At 31.0% G+C, this 16,302-nt stretch overlaps 1 protein-coding gene across 2 annotated transcripts in view; it reads left to right on the top strand.

The window, feature by feature from the left end:
* LOC143225253 (nephrin-like) overlaps positions 1-16,302 on the top strand; it is a 167,225-nt gene that overhangs the window by 50,456 nt on the left and 100,467 nt on the right. For both annotated transcript variants that reach the window (XM_076454335.1, XM_076454334.1), the window contains exon 2: positions 9,692-9,829. In XM_076454335.1, coding sequence (XP_076310450.1) covers positions 9,692-9,829 — 138 coding nt within the window. The remainder of the gene's footprint in view (positions 1-9,691; positions 9,830-16,302) is intronic.

The raw sequence follows: 16,302 nt of genomic DNA, 5'->3' as shown, positions 1-16,302 counted from the left end.
ACCCGGCATGGCAAGGTGGCTAAGGCATTCGACTCGTAGACTGGAGTCGCGGGTTCGAATCCCCGTCACATCAAACATGCTTACCCTTTCAGCCGTGGATGCTTCATCAAACAACGGTCAATCCCAATATTCATTAGCAGAATAGTAGCCCAAGACTTGGCGGTGAGCGGTGATAACTAGTTGCCCTCCCTCTAGTCTCACACTGCTAAATTAGGGATGCCTAGCGCAAATAGTCCTTGCGTAGCTGTGAAAGTAAATATAAATTACATGTATACATATGTTTCAATCAGGGACATTTTACACAAAGACATACCTTACGGTTTGTGTTACGGACCTAGATTTTGTGTGTGTGTTTCATTTTTATTTACATATATTTTCTTTCTCTGCACGAAATTAAACGTAACAGTATTTTATACAAGGTTAAGATATGTTGCGCAAAAATCCCGCTATTCATCCTGTTGATTTAATCTGCTACGAAGAATTTTGTAGCATGTTCAGATAAATGGTATTAATAGTAATGAATGTTGTATGTATAAGCCTACACACATAGCCCTTTTTATTTTATTTATTTATTTTTTAAATTAAGCACACGATTATATATAAAAGTAAAATTAAACGATGCCTCACGTGTTCTGATCTTAATTATTTTCTTTCTTTATATATAATTTCTCTTTTCTTTAAATAAAAACGTAATTTATTCATTAATATGTGGTATATGTATTTCAAACATGTTGGACAAACTTCTAATTTTCTCCACGTTGGCATGAATCTGCGTAGATCTCAAGGTGAACCTAATTTAGCGAAAACCTGTTGAATCAAAGTAATTCAGAATTCAGTCTTTTATTTCAATAGTACTTCCAACCTTAGAATCCTTAACATAGAAACAAACCGAATATAATTTGAATCTATATTATATTGTACTAATAATTTGTATTTAAGTGATAGTAATTTCATTGCTAATGTCGTTTATTCAGACATATTAAGACAACGTCTACAAAAACGAAACATTAAAGGGGAAGATGAAATTAGAATCAGATGGGTAAATTTTAAAAATGTGAATAATAAGTTTTATAGAATTGCTAGTATTAATAGTTATTATTTGATAGACAGTTTAGGCGGATTCATATGGACTAAATAATTCAAGGTTGAAAGTATTAATAAAAACTGCCGCGCTAAGTATTTAATTTCCAATATTATACAGTTTATGTTTAAATTAAATAATTTGTATGATAAGAAAATTATTATGCATAGCAATCAATTTTCAACATAGCATTTTTGTGATTTGTAAATTTCTGAAATGTTAGATTGTTCTGTAATAGAAAATGTTTAAAATCATTATCAGTTTTAAATATGAAATTCCTTTAGGACTGTTTATATATAATTATAGATATTTTTAAATAATTTGGGTATATATAACATCATAACATACGATGTGATTGTACTTAAACTTCTTGGCAGATTATTTTTGTAAGCTTATTATTATTGGATATTTGAATATAAAATGAGATGATTTCGGGCGGAATATTATGGGAGAGATGATATATACAGAATAGCTGCATGATGTAAAACGTAGACATTTTTAATTCTGTAAAAACAAATATAGATAATTACGTTCTAAAACTTAATTATTCTATACATTATTCTCCAAATTGGTTTTTAGAATGGAGATATTATGTGATTAATAAAATAAAAGATAAAATTAGCTTTTATTAATTTGAACATATAACAGAAATATATTATTGTACCTATCAATAAAGCCAGTTGTAATTTTGGCTTTATTTGTAATAGGTTTTATGCACAAATTATAATCAAAGGGAAAAATACTACACAAACTTTTAAATTACAAAATATACTAAAGAATATATTATTAATAAATTGGTGTTACTTAAAATAGTAATTGAAAATCACTCTAGCTGCGTGCAACACCTGAGTTGCATAAATCTCTTCTCAAATTTCCTTTTATTTCTAATACAAAAAACTATACTGAACATACCAGAGGTTTTAGTAACCAAATTACCGAACCAGTTATTTGTTAAGTTATAAATAATAAGATAATGTTTGGATAATTATAAATAATTAACGAATCTTAAAATTCCAAAAAAATATTAAAATAATGAAATAAACAGATACAATTCAGACATACATTATTTATATGTATACCACTTAATGATTTGGTATCGGTTATAAATTCGTTAACGGATGAAGTTATTGATTTACTTATTTAAGTAGAAAATCACTCTTTCACCTCTAATAATATTAAATCTATATATGTAAAAACGGCTGGGATGGGTTGAGAAAATATCTTTATGTAGAGCGTTTCGACCTTCTTCGGTCATTGTCAAGTTCACAAAGAAAGAAAGAGGTAACTGACTGATAGCTGACCGCATGTTTGAAGGTGGTTGTGTTATTGAGTGTAGGAATGTAGAGGGCGTGCTTAGATGTTTGAGTATATTTATTATTATAGGTATAAAGGTATTCCTTTGTATTGGTTTATTTTGGGCTTGAGTTCTTATATAAGTAAGGCTTCTTTAATTTTGCGTTTGTTTATGTTTGTTGTTTTTATTTAGCATTTGGGTGTTTTTTATGGTTATGTTGTGGTTATTCGAAAACGTGTGAAAGTGACTTTTTGTGTTTTTTAAATCTGGTTTCCATTTTTCTACTTGTTTCTCCAATGTAGAAGTCGTGGCAGTTATCACATTGTATTTTATAAATAATGTTGATGTGGTGTTTGTCTGTGTAGTTTTTACATAGTATAGACCTTAGTTTTGTGTCTGGTTTTTGAATAAATTTGGTATTAACTGGAATGTCATATTTTGTTACTAGTTTTTGCCAAATTGTTGGTTACTTTTCTGCTGATGTCGGGAATATATGGAATGCAGCAGTATATGGTTTCGTGATTTTTTAAATTATGGGGTATATTTACTTTTGTTAGTTAATTTTGCTTTTTGTCTAGATGTGTGCGTATAATGTTTTCTACAGTTTGTGGAGGAAACTTATTGATGTTGATGAATTATTGTTTTATTTTGTCTAGACCATCGTTAATTTTATCTGGTGAACATAGTTTTATGGCTGTGTTTATTTGGTTTATTAGTATGTTGAGTTTTTGTTTTGTTTCATGTGCTAAGTCCCAAGGAATGTATAGTCCAGTATGGGTGATTTTTCGGTGGATTTCTGTTTTAAATTGTTTATCGGTTCTTGTAATTTTGAGGTTAAGAAATGATATTTGATTGCTTTCTTCCTGTTCACTTGTGAAGTTGATGTTGGGATGTATAATGGTAATGTTATTCAAAAAAATTAAGTATGTGTTCTGTAAATGTGAATCCCGCAATCGTGTCGTCTACATATCTGTACCAGTATACTGGTGGATGTAATGCTGTTTTAATTGCTTGTGTTTCAACTTGTGTCATAAAAATATTGGCTAGAACTGGTGATACTGGATTGTCCATACTTATTTTTCTCTATGACTGGGTTTTCTCGTCATCACTGAATATTAAATCTGTATTTAATTTTTGCCTGTATAACATATATATTTATTTTGATCAACACAGTTTTAAATAAATTGTGGGATATACCGATAGAAGCTAATTATTAAAGATTTGTTGTTAATTTATCTCTTTATCATTACGAAAATAAATTAATAAGCTCTTTTTACAAGTTCGAATTTATTTTACTTGGCATAAAAATATTGATAATTTAATCAAAACGATAGAAAATTGAAATGACATTAAAAGTAAATGTATATTTTAGTATTATACCACCATAATAACTTAGTACTTATGTTCAAACATCGTACTGGGACTGGAATGCCAATTTAATAAAAGTTTTGCTGTCTCCCCATTAATGAGTGCACTAAGTATCTTTTACTCTTTTTTATTTTATAAATGTAATAGTGAAATGTAGCGAATAATTGAAACGTTGTGAGCTAGAATACCCACACCTGCTCTAAAAAGAAAAAAAAAACAGAAGTGTGAGGCTTGCGAAATTGAGGGTCAACGGGGGTTGTCCCTAATGTTTGTTTGTTTGTTTGTTTTTTAATTTCGCGCAAAGCTACTCGAAGGCTATCTGCGCTAGCCATCCCTAATTTAACACTGTAAGACAAGAGGGAAGGCAGTTAGTCATCACTACCCACGCCAACTCTTGGGCTACTCTTTTACCAACGAATAGTGGGATTGACCGTCACATAATAACGCCCCACGGCTAAAAGAGCGCGCATGTTTGGTACGACGGGGATTCGAACCCGCGACCCTCAGATTACGAGTCGAACGCCTTAACTCACCTGGCAACTAAGTTCGTTCGAAACCTTTAAATAAAACTATTGTAAATCATTACAGAGTACGTTATCACACACTGTGTGTGTGTGTTTTCTTATAGCAAAGTTACATCAGGCTATCTCCTCTGTCCACCGAGGGTAATCGAACCACTGATTTTAGCGTCGTAAATCCGAAGTCTTACCGCTTTCCTAGCGGAGGATGTTACACGCTGATAACGCGTTACTAACTGTACCTGTTCCTGAAAACTTGAATAACAAAAATATACATATATATATCACTCTCGTCTTCATGTTGAAGTTAACGATAGATGACAAACACTTCGGAGGAATTTAATTTTGTTATACACACCAATTCTAAATCGAGACAATTGCCCTTCACTGAGTGCAAGGCTCCAACGATGTCCTACAACTATGCATTACATATTGACCGCTTTGCAAGTAAAATAAAAGTACAAAAATTTTTCTTTTTTCTAGGTTCCTACTGTATTTCTCGTCGAAGTTGCCTTGGTACAGCACTCTTACTTGGTTGCCAAGATACGTGTTCGCAAAAACGCTGAATTTGAATCGTGACGTAATAGAAATCAATTACTTCACGAAAGCACTGTTTAGTTCCAATCGAGCTATTTCCGTTGGGCGTTTTAATCGCTGTCTGAACGTGCAATCAATAGAAACTAACATTTTTTGCTATTATCTAAGTAATAAATTTCGTTTTTTTTTATGTTTCTTGCATGATTTTTATTATAAGTAAATGAAACTTTTCTACACATTAATTATTGTGTATTTTCAATCAACGAATGCGATTAACAAGTTCTTTAACCTAAATATATCATCATGAAAATTTTACTTTTTAACTATTTTGATAGACTCTCACTATAGCATCTCCGTAACAGATTTAACCGTGAAGACACTTAACGCTGACATTTCTGTATTTTTATTTTACTTTACTTGAGAAGTGAATTATACTTTTGATTAAAACTTTTTCAATCCATTTTATGTCATATTCGACTTTTATGCAACATTTAATCTTCTGTTCTTATTTATTTCCGATGTAATATTTTAAAGTAATAATTTAAAAAAAAAAACAGAAACGATTACACAGTAGCAAAACGATATCAGAGCAGGAAACAGTGGAACAAAAATGTTTATATGAAACATTAAATTCAACCTCACCGGACGTGAGGACATTAACTTTAACGACGTAGTGAAGCTCAAAAATTGTTTTCAGAATATGTAATAAGCCCCTGTAATTCATGTTAGTCCGAACTCCTTTGCAGTTTGCCTTTGTACACTTGTTGTATTACAGAGTCATTGATTGCGTGGATAAAGAAACATCTTTATGAATACTCATTTCACTATATTTTCTTTTTTTCCTTTTTTTTGTTTATGATGTTGTATAATAACTATAATTCACATAAAGTTTAACCGGTGAATGCCAAGACGCAATATTATAAACGACGGTAATTTTAACCTTAGTAAAATTAAGATACTCACCCTTATAAAAAATGAAATTAATACGTTATTTTACAGATTAGTAAAGCAGATACATTTACTTATACATTAGTAAAATAAATATATTAATTATTAAATACTGCAGCGAGTACACAAACTTTCATAACTCTGAAATATATTTTCATGTGTTTCAAAGCAAATTACAAAATGGACTATCTTTCATGCATCCACTGTGGGATTTCAAGTCCGGATTTTGGTTATAAGTCTTGGAGCCTAATGCTGAACCACGAGGCGGAAGTTGTGCTAAAATGTTTGTTTTGAATTTTACGTAAAGCTACACGAAGGCTATCTGCGCTAGCAATCTCTAATTTTGCAGTGTAAGATTAGAGGAAAGGCATCTAGTCATCACCACCCACCGCCAGCTTTTGGGCTACTGTATTACCAACGAATAGTGTGATGGGGATTCGAACCCGCGACCCTCAGATGACGAATCGAGGGCTTTAGCCACTTGACCAGTTCTGAAATGAAAACGTATACTTGTCGAACAGTGAAGTGAAGAAAAACTAAACAAAAAATAAAGGAAAGAACTTAGTATACTAAAATAATTACACCTTATCATATAATTTGTGAAAATAGGAAGTCGTTTCAGATTTTAATTGTTGAAGTGAGAGAGAGGAATTGGGACATGATTACTAATTAAACAATTTTGTGGGGTTCGAATCCCACCGAAGTCTCACTTTTTACTGCTTCAAATGATCTGATATCTGCGACTGCATACTTTACACATAAAACAATATTTAAATTTAAAAGTTGAAAACTTGTTTTTTTTAAGATTTACTTTAAACATGAATACATTAGGAAAACCAATTGTACTGTTTCAGTCACAACCACTTTCAAAATTCAGTATACGCCTTCTTTTGTGTGATGATATATTATGAGAGTGTTTTCCGTAATAATCCTCAGAATTTAATTAAAAGAAAAAGGTATGAGTTAGTTTTATCACATACTCTCAATTAATAACTGCACATATATGTAAAAACGGCTCGTTTGGGTTGGGAAAATTAACGAACTTAAACTAATCTAAAACATAAAATGTTGATCCGATTGCTAAGTGACTGCTTTTAAAAATGTTCTTTATTATACAAGTGCTTCCTATATATATATATATATGTTACACAACAATAAACATAGTCCAGTTCAAAAAAGGCAGTTCCTTTTCATCCTAATTTCTATTGTGGAAATTATCCTTACAGGGACTATGTGTTGATATTACAACAATGTATAATGGTTGGTATTCATTGATTTTATTATGGTTTCAATATCACAACAACGAATAGCTAAAAGGTGCTTAAATATCACAACACTAGATGATTTATTTAGTACATTAATAATAGACCTTATTAATGCTTAAATATTGAAAAATAAACAGTTATTTAGATGTTAAGGATCAAAATAGATGAAGGTTTAAATATTCTATTAAATAGGTATTGTTATTTGAGCATCCAAATTATAAACAGTTATTTAATTGCTTAAGGACCATAGTAGATAATAGTTACTAATAGCTCAATACCACTACATTGAGTAAATCATAGATAAAAGGTTCCTAATAGCGAGCGATTTTTTAAAAATAAACAAGAAATATATTTTATCGAGGAAACATTTTAAGCCTAACAGACAGCCTGTCTTTTTAATGAAATTTTGATTAAATTTGTATGTAAGTTGTTTATCATTTACAATTCAATTGGTCGAATTTTGTCAATCATTAGAATATTTCATCCAATAATGAGATCACTACAAAATAGTTATTTATTTCCCTTTCTTAAACTCCTTTTCTCTTCATCATATCTCATTTATGATTTGCAGTTTTATTTTTTACAACAATTATACCTCGTCTGTTAAATTATAATTTAGTTGCTTTCCTTTACTCATATACACATCCATGATAATATAACAGTACAACAAATTCTGTCATTGGAATCTCTTTCACGTTAAACAAGAGCTCTTCTACCGACAGATTTGTACAAGAACTATTGTAATAAAACACGTTTTTAGCAGCTTGAACAATCACTATACTTGGAAATGAATTGTTCAACTCGTAGAGTGTGTATATATATATATAAGCGTGTGTTTTAGGTTTTGTCAATAAATAATACTGCATTGTAGTAAACAAATCCTTCAGGGCAAGTTATTTATACCTGAACAGGAAATTTCAATCAATAGGTTTAGTTTGGTTGTTCTTAAACACAAAGCTACACAATGGATTATTTGTGCTCTGCCTACCACAGGTATCGAAACCTAATTTTTTCCGTCGTAAGCCTGAAGACTTATCGCTAGGCCACTTTGTGGCTGATCAGTGCCACAAAAATATTTTCCATGCAATTTTTATTGTTTTATTTTAATTTGCGATAAAAATATTTTTAAAATTTAAACTTTATAGTTTTGAACCATATTATTCCACGAAAACCTATGTTGCATAAGTTACTATAATTTACATTTCTCAAGATTATTAAGTTTTCTTTCTGTTATTAACCAATAATGTACAAATATTATTTAGGTTTCGTTTTGTTAACAATCAACAGTGTAAAAATATTAGTTGGGTTACATTCTGTAAATAACCAACAGTGTACTGTCATACTGAGTTTAGACCAGATTGCTCATCAGTTCAATACAGTTTACGAACCCCTTATAAACAATACGAAACTCAGGTATTAACCAAGCCTGGATAGTGAAATTAAAAACTGTATCTTTCAACTTTGTTTATTTTTAAATCTTGAATAAAAGATGTAATACGGAATTAAAATAACTGAATTTCTTTTTCTTTTGTTCTACTTTAGATGAAATATTTTTGTTCAATTATTATCCTTCAAGAAATAATAACTTGACAGAGATAACTATCTGTTAAAATAACAACATAAGTTTCAGGTCCGCATTTTATTTCCATTCTTTCTTTCAAACGGAAAACAGGCCAGGTGGGTTAAGACTTGTAATCTGAGGGTGGCGGGTTCGCAACCCCGTCGCGCCAAACATGCTCGTCCTTTCAGCCGTGGGGGTGTTATATGTGACGGTTAATCCCACTATTCGTTGGTAAAAGAGTAGCCCAAGTGTCGGCGGTGGGTGGTGATAACTAGCTGCCTTTCCTCTAGTCCTACACTGCTAAATTAGGGACGGCGAAGATAAATAGCTCTCGAGTAGATTTGCGCGAAATTCGGAAACAAACTGGCAACAGGTTTCATGTTGTTTTTAACTCATTTATTTATTTTCGGATATTTATTTACGAATATACTCAAGTTTTATGTGTACAAGCCGTCTCTAATTTATAAATGATGGTCAACAGTGCCTAGTATCAGCTCGTCTTTTGCGACCGAATAGTGGGATTTGACTGTCTCTCTTATAACGTAACTATACCACAAAATATCGAGCGTGATGTAAGCATCGAGTTTCGATAACTGCTGCCAGCAAAGCACAGCTATCTCATTATATGGATTTACGCTTAACAATGAACAAACATCAGTTGTGTTGGTTTCTTTAGCCAATAGATAAATTCAGTGTTAATGTGCTATTTAGCTTAAAATAACAATGATCACATTCAAGCCTAACAAAAAATATGAATATCGAATATAATAGTAAGATATAAAATGACATCAGTCAAGATAGTTTTGTTCCAACATGTTATAACATTAGTGTATTATTACATTTATTTTATTTTTTCACATTTTTATTGTGGATAATATTATAATTTAAACGGATAGTGCAAATTCTCACCAGTTTTAATTCAACACAGCTTAAATGTTTGGTATTTTAACAATGTCATTGAAATGTGACGAAGATAGTTCCTTTTGTGAACAATACAGATAATACAAAGAGTAAATTAACATAGTATCAAGTTATGTTTGTTTAAATCTCTTAAAGGTCAATATTTGTCACAGTTATGGTGATAATTTAGTGCAACAGTTTTTTATGTGTTTTCCACAGTTATATGCCAGCAACAACAATACTTCCGAGTTCAGCCTCAAGACAAGGAAGTGGTTCAAGGTGACACAGCTGAGATGCAATGTCACATTGCATTCGCAGCGGGAGCGGTTCAGTGGAGTAAAGATGGCTTTGTACTGGGTTCGTGAATTTTTACGTTTTTGACACGTAAAAACCAAAGATACCGTATTTATTTTAAATTTTGATCGGTAAATTTTAATCACACAAAAATATATAGATATTTAATTGAAAGCTTTGGTATTAGAAAGTACATTTTTCTAAAAGTATATAACTTCTGCATTTATATATGCACATAATAATATTTACATAAACGAAATAAAAGCATATAATAATTATTATTAATTGACTAAAAGCTTCCCTTACTTTTATTGCACGTTTTGTGATATTTATTCTGCCCATAAACTGTACACAAAATAATTGATATCCTGTATTGAATTTCTCTCTACTGATTAAATTTTTATGACTTTTACCAAAGATCTTTTCTTAGTTTATATTTCCATTTACCTGTTCTGATGAACTTACTGCTGATATCACATCTTTTATCTGTTAAGATGTAAGAATCATTAATAATGTCTGGCTTGTCTTCAGATGTTATTTCGGGTATACATAGATAAATACATCTCCACTCATCCACATTGAAAATTTTGGATTTCTTTGTATGTGGGTGAGTATAATAATTATTATAAGACTATGGTTGAAAAATATGTCAACTATTTCAAACAGAATGTTGTGGCTGTTATTCAAACAGTGATCTTCTCAAATATGGAACAAAACATATACAAATTAAAATAGAAGCTAGCAGCTGTACTCCAAAGAGAATAACACCAGATTCTGAGTGGAATATGACGATTTGAAACAGAAAATTGTAGCTATCATCCAATGCCAATGTTATCTTCCAGATACTGAACAGAATATAGACAACCGAAATAAAAGATTGTATTTACTTTCCAAACAGTAATATTTAAAAGATATAGCTGGTTCATTATCAACTAGATATATACCGAACCAGTAACTAAGATTTGTTGTCTGGCAAATGTGTAGATTTCAAACTTTAAACGTTTATTGTTTCTTAACGTAGCAGTTATATGTGCTTATAATATAATTATAGCTAGTGAATTAACTTTCTAATCAATTTAATAGGACCCTCGTTTTGGGCGCAAACAATCTCCGGCTTATTCCAAAACCCTTGAAGTACAAAAATGATTTTACCACCCTGGGATAATTGATGTTTATAAAGGAAGATGGGAGTACGTAGTAGTTTGAACTGATAAAAATGCATCACTAACTTATTTGCTTGTACACTAATACAGCGAGAAAGTTGTCCCAAGTTCAGTTTTACTCTATGAGACGGAATTATCATAAACAAAATTATTCTGACCCCACGCGAACAGAGATATACAAATGTGTTTTGGGAATCTATATAACACATTTGTATGTACAGGATTTAATCAAACCTGTTGAAATATGTTTATCATATTATTTATTGAAATTACAAAACATCTTTATATATATAATCATGTTATTATTTTAAAAGCTTTTAATGATCAAATAATTTCATTTTAGGATTCATGTCTTGTATTTTATATCTTGAAAGCGCAAAAAATAAGTCCGGCTGTTTCAGTTCCAGGATTTGCTATTTAACTTAAAAAGATATGATATAAAAAATGAAACAATAAAATATCTTAATGTCCTTGGCAAGTCAGTGGTAAACATAAGAGCCATAATGATAAAAGTTAGGTTTCAGTATCCGTGCTGGACAGAACACAATTAGCCCGGTATGTAGTTTTGTGCTTGAAAAGAAAATAAACATCTAATTCATAAGGTAATCATATCTTTCCATTATTTTAAAGAAACAATATTAAATATATATTAAACAAAAGGAAAGTTAACCTAAAAAGTTCTTACGATATTATGATTTCTCTATATATTATTGTTCTTATTTGTTTTTTCTATATTTACACTGGTAATCACATCATAAAGTACAATAAATATTTGGTTGCGATGTTTAAACTATAATATCAAAAATAACGTAAACTGCATGTGATTTAATTATATGTTATTAAATTTAATCCGATTTAAATTCTACGAAAACTCGTGTTTACTGGATCAAAGTAATTTTCTTCAAAGACATTATACCTTGTCTGCTACAAATTAGATTTACTTAGCAATATTATATCTCCTATTCAGCAGTAGCTCCTCTTATAAAAAAAAATCGAACGAATGAAATTTCATCTCACGCAAGAATATATGAACATAACAGTATTTCACGTGTTTAAGGAAACGTAACATGTATTTCGTGTAATAAAATTGCAAGAAGAAAAGGTCGCTAAGCATTCCTGTTTGAATAGTGTATGAATCGATGGATGACAAGTGTTGAAAAATATAATATTTTTTCGTTTTATAGCTTCGAATACTGAGCACTCAGAAACCATATAGCGTTAAACGCTTTTAGAACACTTCAGTGGTAACCTCAACAGTGCCATTTACACGTGGATAGAGTTAACGTTTGTTGAGCTCTCAATACCCGATAAAAAACAATTTTTTTTAGCCAATATCTAATAATTAAAAAGGCAACCTTTTAATATTAACCTTTTATACTGCGGTTAAACTGTGAAAATAAACTATCTAACACAAATTATCTATTTTATATTCCTCTTGTTGTACCACGCTATGTAAAATTTCCTTGTTTATCTTTTTATATTTCACGCTTTTTTTCAGACCTAAGAGCTATTCAGTACGTGTTATTGAAAACTGCTCTGTGTCGTTATAAAGTTTAAGTAGTAAAAATGAAACAAAGACTTAATTTTATTAGCGTAGTGCACTGTGTTATTTTGTGCTTCAAGATATTTACGAAATTTTGTACTGTAACTTTCTCACCAATAGTTTGGTGACCTACGCGTTACGAAATAAATGTTCACTTTTTTATCTCTTTCTAAACTTTTTTTACGAAACAAAGAATCTCACAAACAACACGGGATTCCTTTCTCCAGAATAAACACTCGGCACAGAACCTTCTTATATGTAAGTATACTGAGAATATTTGGAAAATACAACATATAAATTAAACCTACTAAACTGTTTCTGTGGGCATTTAGTTTCTTTTTAATAACATTACGATGTAAAGCTATCAGTACAGGCCATAGGAAAAGCCAGACCACATGTAGCAACGTAATCAGATTAAACACTGCACTAATAAGTTTCAAGAAAGAGGACAATTTAAGGGGACCTTTTCATCTTCAGGATATTTTTCATTAAACCTAAATTTAAGATGTGTTTTATTTTATTGGAAGGAACAGCGATGATAAAAAAAATGAAATGTAACTGATTACAAGATATATTTGAATGGACATCGATAGTTCTTTGCTAGTATACATGTAAGTAGGGAGTCAATGTTCAATTACTAGTTGTATTTAACAAAATAGCCTGTTTTTAGTTACAAGTAACAATGAAGTAAACATTTTACATTTAGTTATCAATTATACTTAGGTAGAAACCGACATTTAGTTACGAGGTACATTTAAGTAGGCAGTTACCAGTTATATTTCAGTAGATAGTTGGCATTTATTTACCAGTTATATTTAAATAGACAAACTTTAATTACTAGTCATATTTCAGTAAACAGTCAATATTCAGTTACCAGTTACATTTAAGAGGAGAATTGATATTTTGTTACCATAAATATTTAAGTGAACAGTCGATATTTAATTTCCAGTTATGTTTCAGTAGACAGTTGATATTTACTCACCAGTAATATTTTCGTAAGCAGTTTGTTTTAAAAGTAAGCACAAAGCAACACAACAGGCTATCTGTGTTCTGTCTACCACGGGTATCTAAACTCGAATTATAACGTTATAAGTCTGAAGATATACCGGGTTATGTCAATAAACACTCAACATTTAGTTAAATGTTATATTTAAGTTACACAGTCGACATATAGTGGCCAGTAATATTATGATAGACAAATGATACTTAGCTACAAGTAATACTTAAGTAGACAGTCCATATTTAGTTACCAGTAGTATATCTCCAAAACAGTTGATATTCAGTTACCAGTTATATCTAAGTAAATTATCTCTTTTTAGTCAACAGTTATACTTAACTATACAGATTACATTTATTTACCATTTATATTTGAGTAAGCAGTCGATATATAATTACTATTTACATTTGACTACACAGTGGAAAGTTACTTACAAGTTTTATTTCATTAAATAGTCGATGTTTACTTACCAGTAATAATTAAGTAGGCAGTAGACATACAGCTACCAGTTATACGTCAGTATACAGTGGATATTTAGTCATCAGTTATTTATTTGTGTATACAGTTGCCTTTGGCAAAATCTTGTGTTGTCTTTCTTCAAAAGCTAAGCTGTTAAGATACTTTCACTTTGTTTTAGCTTTGTAGATAACTTGTAAATCTGAAATATTAAAATTATTTATTAATTGGTAACTACGTTTATGTGCTTAAAACCTTAAAACAATGAATAGAAGATACATGGCCTTGAGAATGCTTCGAAATCTCTGAAAGCCTACTAACAATTAGATTTCGCATCAGTATACTTCCAATTTTAAATATTTAATTGAATTGTTCATTCGTTCCTGATACATAGGTTACTTATGTAAGTATTGTAGCAATATTTTCTGTTACAGTGATTTTTTATCTTCTATAGTTTTTGTTGCAGGGATTGATTCAGTACATAAACACAAAAAAAAGATGTAAATACGTTAGTTTGATTAGACGATTTATAAATCGACAACAAACAGACTAATATAATAAACAGCATAAGCAAAGACATCAGAATTTTAAATGGCGTTACTAAAATACATATCATTATGACATGCAGGCGATGACTGTAATTAGTTTCTAATATATAATACCACTTTAGAAACATTTAATCACTAAAAAGTATTGAGCAGCCGATGTCGTGTTGTGTTTACGAACCACGGAAAGAACTATTTCATCCTGTATTGAATAAACACGAAATAATCCAAATTGTCTCAACGAAAACATGAAAATTAATTACATGTTTTTGTAGCGCATATTGATGTATAGAAGACATCTTAATAGCAAAAATAAGCGACCTTATAAAAACAGAATCTTGATGTTATGAAATCGTTTATATCCAGTACCAGTATATGAAAGCATACATATTGCTTTGTTAGTTTGTTGTTAACGTTGTTGACTTTTTTTCTCATTAAAGATCTGTAGGATCTTTGTTTTCTAAATTGGTTAGGCCCGGCATGGCCAAGTGGTTGGAGATGCTGGACTTGTAATCTGAGGGTCGCGGGTTCGAACTCTCGTCACACCAAACATACTTCGCCTTTCAGCTGTGGGTGCGTTATAATGTAACGGTCAATCCTACCAATTGTTGGTAAAAGAGTAACCCAAGAGTCGACGGTGGGTAGTGATGACTAGCTGCCTTCCCTTTAGTCTTACACTGCTAAATTATGGACGGCTAGTGCAGATAGCCCTCGTGTAGCTTAGCGCAAAATTCAAAACCAAAAACACCAAATCCTATTACTGTTACGATGTATGAGTTATTTATGAAACAGCGGTTACAATAACATCAACTTTTCCTACATGTTCTCGTTTGTAAGACAATACAGTTTTATTTTCGGTTTCTATATGTCATGGTGTAATTATTAGTACCTTTCAACCGAATGGCCATCAAATAAGTTACTTCAAAGACCATAATAATTAGAGCAGCGTGATTTCTGATAAGGGAGGAGGGCTTTAGTTGACGTATGTAGGAAACTAGTTGGCAACGCAGCCTCTAAATAGCCGTAATTTAGCTGGCACGCTTTTAAATGTTGACTACAGGTTTAGATGGTGATGATTTGAAAGATCGAGAAATAATCTAATTACCTTAACCGTTTCATTTACCATAAGCAGCCTGAATCACTTTCGTAACTGGAAAACAGCCAAATAGCTCACTTTGACGGGGCTGCATATTTGTCTGAGCTGTGTTAATTGGAGATAATGGTGTGGTATTATCGAATATTTTCAATTTTCTGTCGCAAACCTTTTAATGAATACAGCACCGAAAAAAAAAAACTCGACCATTTATACATGTATTCCAAGGAAGTAACTAGTATATGATAAACGTTGTGCATACTTTCAAATCATGTGCGCGCGAAAAACCTGCAATTTTTTGGAGTTTCTACGTATCGTTTAAAATTAAATCTAATTTTAGAATAATAGTCGTAGTGGTTTATGTTGACGTAGCGTTAGAATGTATATGTAGGTGTCTAAGAGTGAAGTTCTAATGTCAGTTTCTGATTTCAATATTTTTATACGTTTTCGCAGTCTTTCATCAAAGTATTCCATTTGAGGATTGTGTTTTATTATTGTTTCGGGTTAATACAGTGCATGCCTGCATCTACTTGTTAGCGTTTGAGAGTTACATTGTAAGGTCAGTTTCTTCTTTTCTAATGTTTCTATGCTGCTCTCACCTAGTTCCAAATTAATTTCTCTGCCTTGTCATATTCACAACTGAAGTTTTTCTGGAACAGTTAACAATGAAACAATCGATATGATATTGAGATATAACATAATTTACACTCCAATAATAACCTACGTAAATAACCTGCAG

This window comes from Tachypleus tridentatus, chromosome 9 (genome assembly GCF_004210375.1).
Source record: "Tachypleus tridentatus isolate NWPU-2018 chromosome 9, ASM421037v1, whole genome shotgun sequence".
NCBI lineage: Eukaryota > Metazoa > Arthropoda > Merostomata > Xiphosura > Limulidae > Tachypleus > Tachypleus tridentatus.
This window is presented reverse-complemented; position numbering and strand designations above follow the sequence as displayed.